The 19,404-nt window shown below is 40.5% G+C and overlaps 1 protein-coding gene across 8 annotated transcripts in view; it reads right to left on the reverse strand.

Moving 5' to 3' along the window:
* The window catches only part of ryr2a (ryanodine receptor 2a (cardiac)), a 262,686-nt gene that overhangs the window by 6,155 nt on the left and 237,127 nt on the right, over window positions 1-19,404 (reverse strand). For all 8 annotated transcript variants that reach the window (XM_040038551.1, XM_040038550.1, XM_040038554.1 and 5 more), the window contains 8 exons: window positions 16,161-16,203; window positions 15,774-15,907; window positions 10,980-11,040; window positions 9,001-9,147; window positions 8,755-8,889; window positions 3,301-3,457; window positions 778-842; window positions 492-592 (listed from right to left, as the gene is read on the reverse strand). In XM_040038551.1, coding sequence (XP_039894485.1) covers window positions 492-592; window positions 778-842; window positions 3,301-3,457; window positions 8,755-8,889; window positions 9,001-9,147; window positions 10,980-11,040; window positions 15,774-15,907; window positions 16,161-16,203 — 843 coding nt within the window. The remainder of the gene's footprint in view (window positions 1-491; window positions 593-777; window positions 843-3,300; window positions 3,458-8,754; window positions 8,890-9,000; window positions 9,148-10,979; window positions 11,041-15,773; window positions 15,908-16,160; window positions 16,204-19,404) is intronic.

Raw genomic sequence — 19,404 nt, forward strand, 5'->3', positions numbered from 1 at the left:
AACAGTATTATCATTGCATATATTAGTCACACAGCCAGATGTTACAGTGGCACTTGCTGGTTGGGTAACAAGGCAAAGACAAGAACGTAACGTGGGCATTTCTAAGTTATTACGACTCAATTACCAAAGTAACAAGCATTTAATATCCAAGTAGTATCATGGTAGCAACTGTGGTTACAGTTGAGTAATACCACACTGAAATGTATGTAACTGGATAATAAGTGTCCAAACACTGGGGATAATAATGTGGAAACACACCTCAGTGTAACACAAATGCTGTGGTACAAAACAAGCCAGGACAAATATCATAGATATCATCGCCTACCTGAGATTGGGGACCAAGCCCCAAGTACACCAAGATTGGGTACCTATCTTTCATTAACTGACCTGAAAGACTGTGTACTATGTAGGTGTGATGATCTATGATGATGTAGGTGTTAAAAGGTACAATAACACACACAGAAATACAGACACTCTCCAGACGTACTTACAGGTAGTTGGCTAAGTTGTGCTCCTGTAGAGTGTGCGTTTCAAAGCCGTGCGGCACGGTGTCAAAGTAGTCATTACCTATTCCACAGATAAAACATTTGGTCTGCAAGAGAAACACGTGATAGTTAAGTGGTTGTCATTTATTGTAACCTACTGGCAATCTTCATCTATGCCTCTGTTGGAGGTACAGCTATACAAAACAAAACAACCACAAAATCTATATTTTTACATGTTCATATGCCTGAATTTAAAAAAAAAATTGCATTGAACTGTTGTGTGTGTTTTCACCTCCATGTCTTCTTTCACTTGTTCCTGTTGATCCCTCAGCTCTCCAAAAGCATCAATGATTAACCCTAGGATTTCAGAGAGGGTGGAGCTTAAACATGCTGGTCCACATTATTACACTGAATACAACAATAGATATGAAAACCACAGGCTATCTGCTTTATCTACTATAATACTTCTAAAGGAGTCTTTTTTGCTATTCAGTTACATTCTCTATATTACGTCCAAAGTGTGTATGTCCCTATAGGGAAGGATATAAACACTAAAGACAAAGCCTAGACAGATGCAAAATCCTGAATGTTCCAGGACCCATCATATTTTAAAAGCCTCATAATATCATATTAATCCAACTGAGCACTGTAGTGTCAGAATGTAAGCCAACGCTTGGTTTGTTTCCAAAAGTAGAATGGGAGGTAGAGCCCTCAGCTCTAACCAACTCTTCTCCAATGAAACCAGCTTCCAGTCTGGGTTCCTGAGACAGACACCCTACTTTTACGATTAGGCCCCAAACTTTTGTTTTTGACAAGCTTAGTTATCATCATTGTCAATATGTGTGGCAGAGGGAAATAATTATTTGTTCCCTACTCAGTTTCTACTACCACTAATGTTTCTCACTGGAAAAGAAATGAACAGTCTCTAATTTTTATGGTAGTTACATTTTAATGGAGAGAGAAAGAATATCAACCTAAAATCTAAAATTTCATTGAAGTTATGGATTGGTTTGCATATCACTGAGTGAAACAGATGTTTAATCCCCAACCAAAATATGACTTTGCACTTGGTGAAGACACCCTTGTTGGCACACACAGTGGTAAGGCATTTCTTTTAGGTGATCACCAGGTTTTCACATCTTACGAGTGATTTTGGCCCACCCCTCTTTACAGAAATTCTTCAGATTACTTGGCTCCTTCTTGGCAATTCAAAGCCTCCACAGATTTCTGTAGTCTATTGATACTAGATAGTGGAAAAGGGGTGGGATTAAATAATCTTATGCTTCTTCCTGCTCCTTTTTGAACATGAAAGTTATTTGGAGTTGTGGTTGCTCGTTTTCCTTTTGTTTTGCTTTGTTCATTTGTCTCTTTTAATTCTATTTTGTTGTACTTTTTCAACATGTTCAAAATAAAGATTCAATCAATCAATCAATCAATCAATTTTCTATTGGACTGAGCTCGGCAGACTGGCTAGGCCACTCCATGGTAGGCAGCACAACTAATGTGCTGCTTCTTCTTCCACCACTGGTTCGTTGCCTTGGTGGTATATTTTAGTTCACTTTCATGCAAGAAGACCCATCTAAACCCATCTTAGGTGTTCTGATTGAGAGTTTACAGTACAGTACACCCTCTTCTGTGGAACCAGCTTCCAGTTTGGATTCAGGAGACAGACACTATCTCTACTTTTAAGATTAGGCTTCAAACTTTCCTGTTTGATGAAGCATATAGTTAGTGCTGGACCAGGTGACCCTGAATCCTCCCTTAGTTACCGTGTTGCACTGTTTCTTCTTTAGTGACCTTTTTCTCTCACTTTGTGTTTGTACACCGCTCTGCATTTAATTATTAGTTATTTTTAATCTCTGGCTCTCTTTCAAAGCACGTCTTTGTCCTGCCTTCCTTCCCCCAGCCCAATCGTGGCAGATGGCTGCCCTCCCTGAGCCTGGTTCTGCTGGAGGTGTCCTTCTGTTAAAAGGGAGTTTTTCCTTCCCAGAGTGGTTCCTCGTTGGAGGGTCATATGACTGTTGGGGTTTGCGCTTGTTTTTTTGTATTATTGTAGATAAAAGGCACACTGTGGAAGATAGGCAGAGTTTAATAATAAGTAATGTTTACGTTTTTTTATGGGAAGAGGAAGATTTTAAATTCAGTTCTGAACTTAACAGGAATGAAGAGACGTTAGTATGAGAGAAATACAATATTTCTAGTCCCTGTCAGTGCTCTTGCTGCAGCATTGTGGATTAACTGAAGGCTTTTCTGGGAGTTTTTAGGACATCCTGACAATAATGAATAGTACAGGCTAGAAGTAATAAATGCACGAAATAGTTTTTCAGCGTCACTCTGTGACAGAATATTTCTAGTTTTAGAGATGTTGTGCAAAGAAAGCAGTCCTATATTTTGTTTAGTATGCACATATCCTTTCCCCAGAGTTAGTATCTGGTTAGGCACTATGTTTCATTGAAGTTTTTAAGGCCAAGTACAATAAGCTCAGTTTTATCTGAATTTACAAGCAGGAAACTGTTTAAGGTGGTGTTCAAGTGTACTCCACTTTGGAGAGACGTCGCGATTATTTAGTCTAGTCAATTTGAAATAAACAGAACAACCAAAATATTGGAAACCAAACAGAACCAGAAATGATTGCTCTCAAAATAATTATACATTTGAATCAGCACTCTGTATTATAGAATAGAAACAAACACTTCCTGTGGTGTTTACTCTACTTTACAATATTAGAATGTATTCATTTGGCTAATAGTTGCCTAATTAACTGCTTGTGTTTCCATTAAACTCTTTGTGTGCATGTATGTGTAGGATGCCTCACCCTGGATGATAGCCAGGAGGATTACAATGACAAAGAAGAAGAAAGTGATGTCAAAGATGATCCGGTAGATTTCGTACTCATCACCAGCTGGATCCTCGATCTGGTCACCAATTCCTCCACCTGCTCGCACTCCCACATACATGTGGAACATGTAACACTGAGGAACAGAGAGAGAGATACACAGGAAGGGGGTACAGGGGTAACAGAGGTCAAATCTTTTGCATTGGGTTTTTAATGGGCAGAACCATGACTGTCACAAACAGCTTGAACACACTAATTTTTCTGAAACATCAGAAGACATGACATCTGTAAGTCTCTTTGCAGTAAAACAGGCATGATTCTAGTCACTGTAGAGGTCCAGTAACATTTTGAAAAATCATTGTTAGTGAATGCAGTTCACAGTGCCCTCAACTCTGCAGGTTACAAAGAAGCCATGTGTGAATATGATCTAGAAACGCTGCTGTCTACCTTCTGCGGACCAAAGCTCATTAAACCAGGGACCGAGGGAAAGTATAAAGCATGTTCTGTGGTTGGACATATAAATATTTTAAATTCTTTTTGGATGATGCATCCTCCAGACTACAGAGGAAACCAAATCAATGCTGAAAGGTATGTTCAGTTTTTAGGAGAGCATATGCTTCCATCCAGATTTCTTCATGAAGGCGTTGCAAAACAATGCGAAACCACAAAAAAATGTTTTCTTCTATCTTAGCAAGGCAGAGCTATTAATGCATCAGTAACAACACAGCGCAATGTTTGTGTTAAAAGCACCGCAGCACATTCGCAGACAGAACCTGCCCGGTGCTATGCATATGGCTTATGTAGCGAGTCATAAATAAACAGCTGTAGCAGGTTTACAGGTTACAGGTTTTACAGTTTTACTAATGTTTATATACAGTGGTTCCATCTTGGATGGTTAAGTTGGGCTGATTAAGGCTGTTGGTTGATGCGATGTTCAGAGCTGGAAATCTGACTTGAGGGGACACTGAAAAATTCAGGAAATTCCGACTTCTGCTTTCACATGGAACGCACCATCTGACCATTTTTTGCTACTATAAGCCTTATTGTAAGGAAGGAGACCAATCTTGCTAGGGCAGTGCCGTTCATTAGTGCATCTCACCATCCCACTAAGCGCCTGTCACCTTCTTGAACTACAGACAGGCAGAGCTGCAACACTTAGCCCCTAATAGGAGACAAAAGAGCTCTATGGAATGCAATGGGTGGCTGACTATAGGGGATTAGTGTGTGTTTGTGTGTCCTGAAATTTCCGGGTGACAGAAGGCTTCCTTCTACCCTCAGAAAATACCATAGAGCCCTTATATAGTATTTCTTTCAGATGGCTTAGCAGCAGAAAACATTCTCATCTAAGCTGAGTCTGTTTGTACTTGCCATGTCTCTCATCACTGACAAGATGGTCTAATGTTTGGCTTTGTGATACACTTATCTTTCACCCCGACTCACACTGACCTGCATTAATGACACAGGTGTTTATGTATAGGTAATGGCTTACACTTCCAACATTTAAATTCATCATAATTGTTCCATTTCTGTTTCATGGCCACATCTTTGGTTAGACTTTACTATGTCACAAAGTTGTCTCTTTTAAACTGGCTAAACAATGGAAGCTTGTGCTGCATAGGTAAGGTAGGTAGGCACCGCTATCATGAAACTGGTATCCCAGTTTTCTACTAATATTATCTAATGTTCTGGATATTTATAATTGAGCTATTTGTATATATTAAAGCTATTTCTTATATTTTGTAAACTTTGTAATATATTGGATTATTTATTTTACTTTAGTCTGTTACTGTTTTTGCCTTTTCTTAGGGATTAATAAAGTATCCTGATTCTGATACTCCAAATGCCCTTATCCAGCTCACCAATTTTGGATAGACTTCCTGGAGCCAAATAAGGTAACCCCCAAAGACAGTCTTAAATTGAGCTTAAATCACAGTAAAGGCTCAGGTTAGTAACATATAATTATTTATATTACTTGCACTGTTGCTATTCCCAAAAACGTAATAGATGCCTGAAAAAGAAGCGGACAAAATAAGTAATCTTCTTACTACCTGAGGGTAACACTGCCAAGACTAAAACTACTGACTCAAAGCTCTCTGTCCATAAATGGAAGTGTGTGCTCTTTACAGACAGCAAAAAAATGAAGTTTTAGTGAGACAAACTTGATGGGAGCAACTTCCCACAGCCAAGAAAGTGAACTGCAGCAGTGCATACCAGACATCCCAGTATTAGCTTTGGGTACAAAAAAGTATTTGAGTCACTCCTGAGAAGCTTCACAGGTGTTCTATGTTTCTTTCATTTATGAGTAATGGCTCTCACCCATCTCCTGACTTTAAGCTGTCCCGTGGTTCTAATTATAGTCATCTATCGTCCACCTAAATATAATGACTTGTTCATTTCGGAATTTTCAGACTTCTTGACATGTTTTATCGCTTACTATGAAAGGATCCTTATAGTGGGGGACTTTAATGTACATCTACGTTGTGAGGATAAACCCCTGGTCAAGGATTTCTTGAATGTAATTGATTCCCTAAACTTCACACAATTTGTGTCTGGGCCAACACGTAAGGGCCACACCCTAGACCTTGTGTTATGGACTGAATGTATCAGTGACTGAAAATTGTGTTTTACCTATTTTAGACCATTCAGTAATTTTATTTGATATTTGAATTGCTAAATTTCCAGCTTCTGAGAGGGGAAACTGCCCCTCAGATCATCTCATCATATTAGCCACGAAGCACTGCTTGGAGTTAAATTACATTTGCCTGATGTGTTGGACCCCATTTTTTCCCAGAGTTATGTGTGGACACTTTGACTGTGAATTTTAATAACGCACTTCTTGAACTATTGGACTCTGTTGCTATTGTAAAGAAGTTAAAATGTGAAAAAATGAACCCTATGCCCTGGCTAAATGAGGAGCTCTCGAATTTGAGAAGAAATTGTAGAAAAGCAGAGCGTCGCTGGCGATCTTCCAGACTTGAAGTATTTCTCCAGGCTCGGAAAGACCCATTGCCTTTTTTTCAATGTTCGATGTCTGCAGCGAAAGCAAATTATTTCTCAAATCTCATCATGAGCCATGAACATATCTCAAAACTTTTATTCAACACAGTGTCACAACTTACAGAGAGTAAGTCAACTCTCCTGTTCAAATTGGACAGCTCATGACTTTTTTATGTTTCTCAGAGACAGGGCTGAAACACTTAGGAATCAGATTACTCCCTCCTCGAGCAGTTCGTCAGACTACTCGGCTGCTTTGCCTGTTGGTGCTGATAAACTGTTCTCTGACTTCAAGGTTATTTCTCTGTCTGGATTAACTAAGGTTGTAAAAGCAGCTCGATGTACAACCTGTTCTTTGGATCCTCTACCAGCCTGGGCTATAAAGGAACTGTGGTCAGTATTAGGACCCTACAGTCTGTTTCTTTTAAATACTTCATTGATGACCGGAGTCTTCCCTGTCTGTTTTAAATCAGCTGTAGTCGTGTCAATCTTGAAAAAGCCTGGTTGACATGGTTGCAAACTACAAACCCATCTCACATCTGTCTTTTTTGTCTAAGGTCTTTGAAAAAGTTGTTTTTAAGCAGCTCACTGAGCATCTGTTAACTAACAATCTGTTTGAAGCATTTCAGTCTGCTTTTAGACCAAATCACTCCACAGAAACAGCTTTAGTCAAAGTGGTAAATGATCTGCTGGTAAATGCAGACAATGATCGCACTTCAGTTTTATTACTGTTGGATCTAAGCGCTGCGTTTGACACTGTGGACCACTGGATTTTATTGGAGTTATAGGAAATGTTTTATCATGGCTGAGATCCTACCTGTCTGGGAGATCTCAGACTGTTAGCTTGAAAAATGATCTCTCCGAGACCTGTGCAGTGGGACATGGGGTCCCTCAGGGCTCCATACTTGGACCATTGCTGTTTTCTCTGTATCTGCTGCGTCTTGGTCTTCTTTTACGTTCTTTTAATGTAACCTTCTATTGTTACGCTGATGCCCTGCAGCTTTATGTTCCTTTAACCATTGGAAATTGTGCTGAAGTGTCTAAATTAGAATTGTGTCTATCTGCAATTAGGGGCTGGTTATCGGATAATTTCCTGCTTCTTAATATTGATAAGACAGAGTTGATGGTCATTGGACTACAAAAATTTCAATATTGTCCCAAAATTTCATCTTGAAAATTGATGACTATGTCATAAATTGCAGGGACAAGGTTAAAAACTTGGGTATGGGGTTCGACATGGTGCTTTCTTTCGAGTCTCATGTAAAAGAGATAACAAAGACCGCCTTTTATCATTTAAGGAACATAGCCAGAATCAGACAAGTTTTATCAAGCGACACTGCAGAGGTTCTGTCTTCATGTATCGATTATTGTAACGGTCTCCTTTCTGGGCTACCAAAGAAAAGTTTTAGAGGTTTACAGATGGTGCAAAATGCAGCTGCTCGCATTTTAACTAAAACTGGAAAATTTGAGCACATTACCCCTGTACTGAAATCCCTTCATTGGCTACCTTGTCGGGTTCGAGCAGATGTTAAAGTCCTGCTGCTCACCTACAAGGCTTTATTGTTTGGCACCTTCATACCTCTCTGATCTCTTGCACCCTTATGTTCCATCCCGTGCTCTCCGATCCCAGGATTCTGGCCTTTTAAAAGTTCCTAGAGCCAGAAAAAAAAAAAAAAACTATCGGGGAACCTGCTTTTTCTTTTTGTGCCCCATTTTTGTGGAACAACCTCCCTCAAGATATTAGGCAGGCATGCTCTGTGGAGGTTTTTAAAGCTAAGCTGAAGACTCACTTGTTCATAAATAAAGTTATTATTATTCAGTGGAATCCCAAAAGCCTTAGACATGGCTTTGTAACCTTCTATGATCGACGACAGATTGACAGATGATACTAGATGACAGACAGACTGATAGAGGTCAGTTACTTTGTTTCTCATCTCTTTTTGAGTTTCTTTATATTCTGGCTCATCCAACTGAAGGGCCCATACAAACAGGACCCCCTCAAACTGACTTTTAGTTTTAGTCACCTTGTTTTCCAGCAAATTAACTGTTCTGTCACTAGTTATAAACTAGGAAATTAGCATAAACTAATGTAAGTGCATTCAACCTAATGACATCCTGCTCTGAACAGGCACAGGATGGTGCTAAACATGTTCTAAAACCTTTCAATTTAAACAATGTTTTATTAAATCCAGTTTCACAGACAGTGTTAAATTAGGACCGTTTCTGAGAGCAGGGCTCCATGGTGTAAGTTAGTATTTATATATGTAATGTTTCCATTTTAAGGCCGACTCTATAGCCCTGTTCTTTCATTTTAGATAACTTGTTTTGTGAAACTGACTGATTCTTAAAACATGCTGTGATGCAAATTATCTGTCGTTTTGATCATCTGCCCAGCACTATTATTCCAGTTCACTACAGTCTAATACATGTCATACTCACTGTCAGCATGTCATCACACTTCATATCTGGCAGTTCTCCATCTTCACTCTTGTTGTAGAACTTCCTGAAAAAGTTGAAGGCCACTACTGTGTAGAGGTACACCACCACTGCTAATAGGCCAACAGTTAACACTAGCTGGAGAAGGGGCAAGAAAAGACTGCTGTGATGCAAACAAGGGCAAATATCACAAGCTTCACTCAATATTGACAAATGTTTAATATTATAATATTCATATAGTGTTCTCACCTGTTTGCCATTGTGTGTGACTGAGGAGAGAATGGTACGCAGTGTCTTAAAACCCATGGCAATGTCCAGTAGATGGGCAGCAAAGAAGAAGTTGTTATAGTGACCCAGAATGGACATGGTCATATACCAGGCCAGATACAGGAAGGACTACAAGGACGGAAGATGGAAATTCAGTCAATGAGTGTAAATGAGCCGCTGGTTTACAATATTAGGTAACATCCAGGCTGCTGATTGTGTAGCTAATAAATCAAATAAAAGCATCATAAAACATTTCAAATGATAATTACCAGACAATAGATTAATGACTCTTGACACAGATGTGGATGACACATCACGATCATTGCTCAGTTAGCAGCTACATTTACATTTATACACCTTCAATGTGGAGGAGCGGCAGCTCTAATCCGAGTCCCTCTCGGATGACCGAGCTCCTCGCTCTCTCTCTAAGTGAGAGCCCACTCGCTCTTCGGAAAGAGGAAACTAATTAGAAAACTAATTTCTGCCACTTATATTAGCAACCTCACTCTTTATGTTACTACCTAGAACTCGTAACGATAAGTGATGGTAGAAACATAGAATGACCAATGAAGTGACAGTTTCACCACAACAGATTGGTACACTATCCACATCACTGTGGATGCTGCCCCAATTCGTCCGTCCATCTTGTGTTCCACTCCTGAACGAGACCCCAAAATACTCCTCCACTTGGGACAGTAACCTGTCCTTTAGGTGGAGTAGGCACTCCACCTTTTCCAGCTGAGATCCATGATCTCAGATTTGGTCCGCTTCACACTCTGCAGCAAACTATTGCAGTGCAAACTCGAGGTCACCACCTGATGACACCAACACCACAACGAACCACATCATCCGGAAAAAGCACCACAAAAGATTAAATCCTGAGGCCACCAAAGTGGAGACCCTCCACCCTCTGGCTAAGCCTAGATATTCTGCAGAGATGTGACAGCCATGGCAGTCTTCCAAAGCCTTCAGGAACTAAAGATGAATCTCAACCAGGGCCCCTGCCAGTGTGCAGATGTTTACCATGTGTCATGGTAAATGGACTGATTATTATGTAGTGGTGATCTACTGTCCTGGAGCGCTCAAAGCACTTCATACAACATGACACTTTCACCCATTCATACTCATTTACACAAGCACCTTTTTCTACACTTTTAAGTGCTTCCTATCTAACACTCACACATTCATACTCCGATAGATGCATTGGAGAGCAATTTGGAGTTTAGTATCTTGCCCAAGGATATTTGGCTTGCAGACTGAGGGAGCCGGGGATAGTCAGTAGATGACCTGCTTTACCTCCTGAGCTACAGCCACCCTATTAAATTTATATTTAGAAATGGCATAGTAAGAAGAAGTAATGATATGACTTGCTAATACCTTACTATTACCTTAGTAAGGCTTAATAGTGTGACATTATTATAAAGTGCTACCCAGTACAGTATAATATCTGCACCATGGAAGTCACTTCAAGACATGTCTGTGAAGAAAACACTACTGGTTTTTCAGTAAGGCATACATTTGACTCACTTTTGATGAGGTCAAACAAAATGACAAACTATGAAACTAGTAACTCCCTGAATTAAAAAAATAATTTATTAGATACTAATATGTATTAATGTAGGAGCACTGCTTTATAAACGATGAGCCAAATGCTTCATATTTATCCCAATATTTTTATATGACATAATTGCCAGACACAATAACCAGAATTTTATCTTATAATGTTATGGGCCGATACAACAGGTCATATGATGCCGTTACTGCTATTGATGTTAAATGCCATAAGCAACTTTAAAACATTTTAAACAGGAACTAACTAGAAAAAAAGTTGAGGTAAACTAAAAATGTCCCAGTGAAATTACTCTGATATAAACAAAAAAGACAAAAGAGTTAAGAACTTCTGCAGGGAATCCACATGATGGAGCCAGACATCGCTGTCCTGAGTGATTCTGATTGCTTACATTGTCTGTGAACACAACCCCCAGCTTCCAGATCTGGTACTTGACATCAACAGAGTTCAACCTGTGAACATAGTGAGAAGAAACAAAGTCTTTTTACATGTTTCATGTTTTGATGAAAACGTGAACAGAAATGGTTTAAATGAAAGAGGCTCTCTGTTATGAGAACTGAAGATATCTCAGCTCCTTTACCTGGTATAACCACTTTGAAAACTTATGTAAATGTGACAGGATCATGTCTTGTTCAGTGTTCAGATAAACAATACTGTAGTTCTGTTTACATGATTGTACCTGCTATTCTTTGTTGCAGAAAATTTCTTATTAATCCAAATCCCCCATAGAGGATGACCCCATGGAACCATGACTTTATTAAAGTCACTGTCAGCCAGACTGACAGATGCAGGAAATCTCCTTTGTGTTCTTCTCTGAAGTTTGAGCTCTGACTGGCCTGTAAGTCAGCTGTAACTGATCATTATTCGATTACCTAACTGGCAAACTGCATTTTTAAATGGAGTTACAAAAAAATAGCAATAAAATAATCTGATCTAATAATTAAAAAGAAATTTAAAAATTTTCTATGCTACACTAATGAGCACAGCTTGACTCTTCTACCAAAACTTAAACTCTACTAAGGTTTGTGGTAGACAATTTACGGCAAATTGCACTAAATTTAACACTGAAACACACTTTTTTTTCTACGACTGGTATGTGTGTGATAGTTGCTGCTTGGAGGGTGTGCTTATTTGGGATAAGAAGGGGAGTGTGTAACTGGCACGGAAAGTCAATGAAATTAATTTTACTTTGATCTGCTGACAGACTAAATTGATTTTCACATCTTATTATGTTGTGGGACAGTAGACTTAAATGTTTAATTAGATCTATTTAAAATTTCAGAGCTCTAATATGCTACTGTGCCTTAGAAATAAACAGCAGCGCCAACAGTGCCCTTCACAATGAAATAATTAGCCTAACCTGTCACTAGCCTCAGACAGGTGTTTTGCAACATTTTCAACATCTGTAACTCCCATAAGTCCTGAACCATTTCAAATGAAAGACTTTCAATGGTTCCTGAAAACAGTGACTCTGTGCTTGTCAGGGATTTTAGGGTCATTACAGTAATTCCTGGCACAGTGTTGCAGCAACCCCAAAAAGACAGTTGGAGGTTGGTTGAGAGAAGAGAGAGTTAGTGAGTGTGATGGAGCCCTACAGAAAACACACACACAGCCATGTTTTTATAGTTTTGTTTTTGCTTTTTGCTCTTTTGTTTTCTTTGTTATTTGCCAAAATTTGGATGTGGCGCCTGCCTGGGCCTGAGCCTTACTGAAAAAGAGTTGATGCTTTCAGGAACCGTTTGAATTTTTCAATTGTGCCAGTGGTTCGGGAGTTGAGGTAATTTGACCTAAAAGTTTGACCAAAAAATAGTTAACTTTAATTTAAATGTTCATTTTAACACTCGGTGTGCTAAGCCCCAAGACTAACCATTTTCTGCAGCATTAATCTCCTGGTTTGTAAAAATGTTGCATTTTACTGTTATATTTTTATGTTCTTTATAGATTTTGATCACCAATTTATCACCATCCTCTAATCAGAATAAGAATCAGAAATACTTTATTGATCCTAAAGGAAATTATAGGTTACAGCAGGCAGCACGCTTACAAAGGAACCCTCTGACCAAACTTTACACAAACATCACATTGGGAAGACATATCAGAGAGGTAGGCTGATATGGAAAAAACAACGAAAATACATGAGGTGAGAGGAGGAGAAAAAAACACTCAGACTGAGCTCCTAATGGGAGAACAGTTTGAGAACAGAAAAAACACCCCAGCACAAAAAGCACATGACTGTCAATACACCACAGAAACACAAGACAAGCAACAGGGGTGGGTAAAAGGTGAGAGAGAGCCGGTGTAGACAGCGCATCCGGTCCTGCAGCATGTCTGCGCTGGTCCAGTCGGCCTGCCATCTGCCCCGGGGGGCGACAGGCATCGAAGGCGTTTGAAAAGGGAGGGGGGATGAGTGTAACTACCCTTTTGAAGTAGGTGACACTCATAGGGATCATTTCGTGCCAAATAAGAGTTACTTGGCCCAGAAAACACACATATTTACGTGAGCAAAGAAAGTTCATAATATCCAACATAATGCAACTTGCAATGGTGACTTGTGCTATGAATCTAACCTGTTCTGGAGCAGGTTGTGCTCCAGATTAGAGACCAGCAGTTATAAAATCACTATGTACTAACTAATCAGTTATCCAGAAAATAGCGCTGCCATTTGTGGAACATCCCTCTGAGGGATCTTTTGTCTTTCCCTGATGAGCATCAAAAAAAGAAACAAAGATTCTAAAACAAACCCATTTTTGATCATTTTTTCCCCGTTGGCTGTAATTTATTAAGTTATTTAAACATTGGTAAATGGTAAGTGGCCTGTATTTGTATAGTGCTTTACTAGTCCCTAAGGACCCCAAAGCACTTTACACATCCAGTCATCCACCCATCCACACACTGGTGATGGCAGCTACATTGTAGCCACAGCCACCCTGGGGCGCACTGACAGAGGCGAGGCTGCCGGACACTGGCGCCACCGGGCCCTCTGACCACCACCAGTAGGCAACGGGTGAAGTGTCTTGCCCAAGGACACAACGACCGAGACTGTCGGAGCCGGGGCTCGAACCGGCAACCTTCCGAACTCCCAACTCTTGAGCCACGATCGCCCCTCACATTAACATATGATCCTTAAATGGACACCTATTTGTACTTTTTGACCTTATATCAAATATGCACGTAGTCTAAGCCTATGTTTTACATTTTGTTTACATTTGTTTTTGCTTGCTCATGAATTATTAAACACCAAAGCTGCAGTGGAAAGGAAAACTCGTAATAATTAATTTAATCAAATACTTGAATAAAATCCATCATAATCCCTGTCTTAATGATAGAGTTGCAATATTGATGAGCTGATAATTGGCATCTTTCCAGGCTTCAAATGAGCTAGACTTTTAATTTAGTAGCTATCTTCCAATCTTACTGACCAAAGTGCTTACACACTTCTAATACTATATTACTCTGCAGTGTCTCCTTTCACACATACTCATACTGCTGTGTTGCTTTCAGCCATATTACATGTTTTAATTCTTTGTACAGTACTTTTGAAATTTGCTCACTTCCTGATGCTTTTTTTCCCCATATTTGTCACCTTTGCATGTTTTAGGTCATCAAACAAAGTTTAACATTAGACAAAGACAACCCGAGCAAAAACAAAATGCAGTTTTTAAATGATGATCTCATTTATTAAGAGAAAAAAATCTGCCCAAATCCTGTGTGAAAAAGTAACTGCCCCTAAACTTTTTATTAGTTGTTCAACCAGCAGCAAGAATTGCAACCAGGCATTTGCTTATTGCTTATTGTGTCTTTCATATCGCCGTGGAGGAATTTTTGCTCCCTTTTCTTTGCACAGTTGTTTTAATTCAGCCATATTTGAGGGTTTTGGAGAGTGAACAAGATACTTACAGTCATCCCAAAGGATCTTAATGGGATTTATGCCTGGATCTTACAGTGAAAATGATGGTAGTTTAATTTTACTTTGAAAAGGGAGTGCCTTGGATTGTTTTGATATTTAACCCTGTACGTATACCTTGCAAATAGAAGTGGGTTGAATCCAGGAAGTGTTCCTTCTTGAAACAAATTGGGTTTTAAGTGAAGATTTTTAGTAAGCTCCAAAGACATTTGGAGGTGAAAATGTTGAGCTGGTGTGTTTTGGCTTACTGACCTAAAAGATAACTTGAGTGCGCTTAAGCTTCGGGGAACAAACTCATGGCTGGATATTCTCCAGTCATTTTGCAGGGCGAAGACAAAGTTATCTGCTGAGCTGTGTAAATTTTATTCAGCTTTTGTTTCACTCCCTTTGACGAACTGGCTCTTACGACATTTAGCAATTATGAATGGTGTGTTGGGAAGTCATTTTTTTATTCAGTGTTGTCAAAAAACATAATATAATCGAAATGCCGGCAAACGCTATTCCTTTTTGTTATTTTTGTCTTCACTTTTTTCCAACTTCCTGTCATCAGAATGTCTGCCCCCACCTTTCTTTCACATAAATGCATGATCCTAGCCTTTCTATGTGATTGGCCGCATGGTGTGCCCATCAAAATAATGTCCCGCCCCTGCCTGCATGGATCCTCAGCAGGGCTAAGCAGGAGTGGCTAATGGTTCATCTCTCCGACGGGAGCAAGCTTTTGTTGTTCGCTACAAAGAAGCAACTCTTAGAGCCGTCTCATTTGCGAACAACACGTCTCCAACAACACACTCATGAACAAATAATTTCATTATTTGGGTAGCCAAGTAATAATGTCACTAATCGTTACATAGAAAGATATTATTATAAACATTAGCCGCACCTACTATTAAGCTTAATAAGCTAGTGGTGATCGCATTAGCATCTCTTATCAACAACTAACCCTGAAGGTATGCAAAATTCAATTTTGCTCATTCGGCTAGTAAAAGAACTGACATTAAGTAGACAGATCACAATCATCACATTGTTATAAACAGTTTAAATGAACTATTTAAAATTGTCATGATGTGTAAAAAAAAATTTAAACCAAATGAGCTTGTGCCTCTTTTGCAGTTTCAGGGACAAATCCGCCGAGCTATCCTGTCATCGGATTGGAACTATCCTAATAAGACGGCAGTGCCCCCACACTGACATTGTTCCTGTAGTCAGACTTTTCTTCCCCATAACATCTCTCTCTCACACACATAAACTCTATTACTTGCACACTACACACAGACTACTCACACTGCAGCAAGCGAACTGTCTTTCCTGGGTTTTCTCTTTTTGTGAGCATCACTGAAGTCCAGAGCAGCTTTGTCCAGTCCCAGCAGCTCACTGATTCGGTCATGGCCATAAAACTCCCCATATTTATCCATCACCTGAGAAAGAGCAGGACTTCTTAAACAGATGCTTTCCACGTTTTCATTTCCCAAAACAGTATTCTATCTAGAAAACCTTAAACTACACAGGGAAAGATCACACCAATGTGGCAGGACTGTAGTTTAAGAGAATGAGCTACCCAGTACAACCAGTGTCCTCAAAGACTTGCCAGTTGTACAAGTTCAATTTGGAATTTAGGAAAACATTTTTAAAATATTTTTATCCAGTAAAACAAAACAAAACAAAGCTTACCTTTCTCTTCACAAATTTATCCCAGTAGTTATTGGGGAAAGATCTGAAAGTCAAAGGACAAAGTTACTGATGGGTCTGTCTGGCACAGACCCACTGCTGGAACGAGACAATTCTACTACAACAGCAAAATCAAGACGCAAGTCACCAAAGTTCTTTGTGTTACTCGTGCACGAGGGAGGCCCGACTGAAGTCGAGTGTTGTTCTGCCCACTTGACCTCCGTCGGCCTCTCAGCCAGGTTCCCTGTAGCGCTCCTTTTATTGTGGTTACATCAATATGCATAGGTTCATTAACATATGACATCTTACATAGGCATGCATGTGAACAAAGAGTACCAGTCTGTGCATAGTGTGTGTGTGTGTGTGTGTGTGTGTGTGTGTGTGTGTGTGTGTGTGTGTGTGTGTGTGTGTGTGTGTGTGTGTGTGTGTTCCTGTGAAGACTCCCCAAGCTGGTGCTAGGAGCGCTGCGGTCCACCTAAACAAAGGGCTCTTATACTTAACCAGACACAGAGTAGGTGTCCTCCTATACCATAAATCACTAAGAGAAGGTGTGACCTCTCTCATGACCTTAAGATGTGTGTGTATGCCAGAACACTCTGAAAGGCACACAGAGTCGTTACAGACTACTAAGGATCAAACCTCTATCAATCTACAAACAATTTTATACTTCTAAGAATATATTGTTATATATTTCTAAGCATAAATGACAATCCACAATATAAACCTAACAGTTACTCTCTCTTTCGCATTTACGCTCAGTTCTTTCTTCACCACAACAGACCGGTACAGCATCCGCATCACTGGAGCCGCAGCACCAACCCATCTGTCGATCTCCTGCTCCCCTCTCCCCTCACTCGTGAACAAGACACCGAGTTACTCCTTAACATGGGGCAGAAACTCGTCCCAGAACCAGAGTGGGCACTCCTGCCTTTTCCGGCTGAGCACCATGGCCTCAGACTTGGAGGTTCTGATTCTAATTCCTGACGCGTCATATTTGGTTGTGAACTGCTCCATTGTGAGCTGCTAGCCACCACCTGATGAAGCCAACTGAACCACATCATCTGCAAAAAGCAGAGACAATATTCTGAGGAAGTGGAACCCTTCCGCCACTTGGGTATGCCTAGAAGTTCTGTCCATAAAAATTATGGATAGAATCAGTGACAAAGGGCAGCCCTGGTGGAGTCCAACACTCACTGGGAATGAGTCTGATTTATTGCCGGCTATAGGGACAAAGCTCTTGCGACAGTTGTATAAAGATCGAATGGCTCGTAACAACGGGCCAGATGTCCCATACTGCCGAAGCAAATTCTGCTCCAAAGGACATGGTTGAAGGCCTTCTCCAAGTCCACAAAAAACATGTAGACTGGTTAGGCAAACTCCCATCCACCCTCAAGTATCCTTTAGAGGTTAAGAGCTTTTCCAGTATTCTGCCACCAGGATGAAAATCACATTGTTCCTCCTGTATCCAAGGATCGACTAATGGATGGACTCTTCTATCCAGCACCCCGGCATAGACTTTACCAGGGAGACTGAGGAGTGTGATCCCCCTATAGTTGGAGCACACTTAACTGCCTCTGTGACCTCACCCCCGGTGATGGACGAGTCGTCCCCTTTGTCCCCAGACTCTGTTTCTTTGGAAGACTAACAGTGGGATTAAGGAGGTCCTGGAAGTATTCCTTCCACCGCCCAACAGTATCCTCAGTCGAAGTCAGCAGCGCTGCACCTGCACTATACACAGTGCAGGTAGAGCACCGCTTTCCCCTCCTGAGTCGCCTGATGGTTTGCCTGGATCTCTTCGAGGCAGTCTGAAAGTCATTTGCGGCATGGCCTCTCCGAACTCCTCCCACGCCCAAGTTTTTGCTTCTGCAAATGCCTGAGCCGCATTCGCTGTTGGTACCTATTGGCTGCCTCAGAAGTCCCACAGGCTAACCAAACCCGAGGGGACTTCTTCTTCAGCCTGATGCTTTCTTTCACCTCCGGTGTCCACTATCTGGTTCAGGGGTTAACACCATGACATTGCACCAACCACAGGCACTAACACCCTTGCCGCTGCAGTTTAGTGGAGCGACTTCAGCAATTGAGGTCCTGAACATGGTCCATTCGGACTCCATGTCCCCAGTCTCCCCCAGAATGCTGTAAAAGGTCTGCTGGAAGTGGCAGTTGAAGTACTTGCAGACTAGGTGTCCCCAGTGCAGCCTCACTTTACATTTAAGCGCCCCAGATATGTTCAGCATCTTCGCCTGACACCTGATTGAACTTACTACCAAGTGATGATCAGTTGACAGCTCAACACCTCTCTTCACCTGAGTATCCAGAACATGAGTCCACAGATCCGATGATACGATTACATAATCAATCATCGACCTGTGTTCTAGGAATCCTGGTGCCACGTGCACATATGGACACACTTGTGTTTGAACATGGTGTTTGTTATAGACAAACTGTGGTTTGCACATGGGTTTTTGAATCACTCTTTGTCTGGTCCCTTACCCAGGTTGGGTGCAGGTTATTCCCCCAACAAAAATTATATGCTAACTGATCAACAAGAAAGATAATTCAAAACTATAATTCAGTTGAAAATCGGTTGAACCTCTAACAGAATCAGCCTGCACCTGTGCTTAACCCCCATCCTACCAACTGGGTAGGATGCAGCCCTCAGAGATATAATTTTCTGTCATAACTTATAAGTGATTTCTTGTTTGTTTTTTTAAGCATTTCATTTTCTATGATTTTATCAATCAATTTGTTCTTAATTATGCCACATCATTGTTTCCACTTTGAAAGGTGCTTTTTAAAAAAAGATAGAAATGACCTCAGTCAAAAGCACCCAAACTATGCAGGTGTAATAAACGTAATAATTTATTCAGTTACTGTCTGCCATGAATCCTACGTATCACACGGTATAAAGAGAGGTATACTGTACTACGTCATTTTAAAGAATAACAACTCAGAGGCCATCATGGCATTCATGATCTGGATGAGAAACTTGAAAGACTGGAAGTTATCAGAACATTGCAGATGTCGCCAAATCTACCTGAGACTGACTGAAACTCTGGTCATGCTACACATGAAAAGGAGAGCTGATGTTGCAACCTTCCAAGCCCTAGTCCAGTAAAACTTACTAATGTGACTCTCAAATGTTTGACTGGAAAATCTACTTGAAAAGGGATTTAGTTTAGTACGGAAACACAGACAGGAAGGTAGCAACTGTTTGCTCTTCCTATTACATGCCAGCATTCCCTGAGCA

Source organism: Simochromis diagramma, unplaced genomic scaffold, assembly GCF_900408965.1.
Source record: "Simochromis diagramma unplaced genomic scaffold, fSimDia1.1 OVJJ01000617.1, whole genome shotgun sequence".
In the NCBI taxonomy this organism is placed as follows: Eukaryota; Metazoa; Chordata; class Actinopteri; order Cichliformes; family Cichlidae; genus Simochromis; species Simochromis diagramma.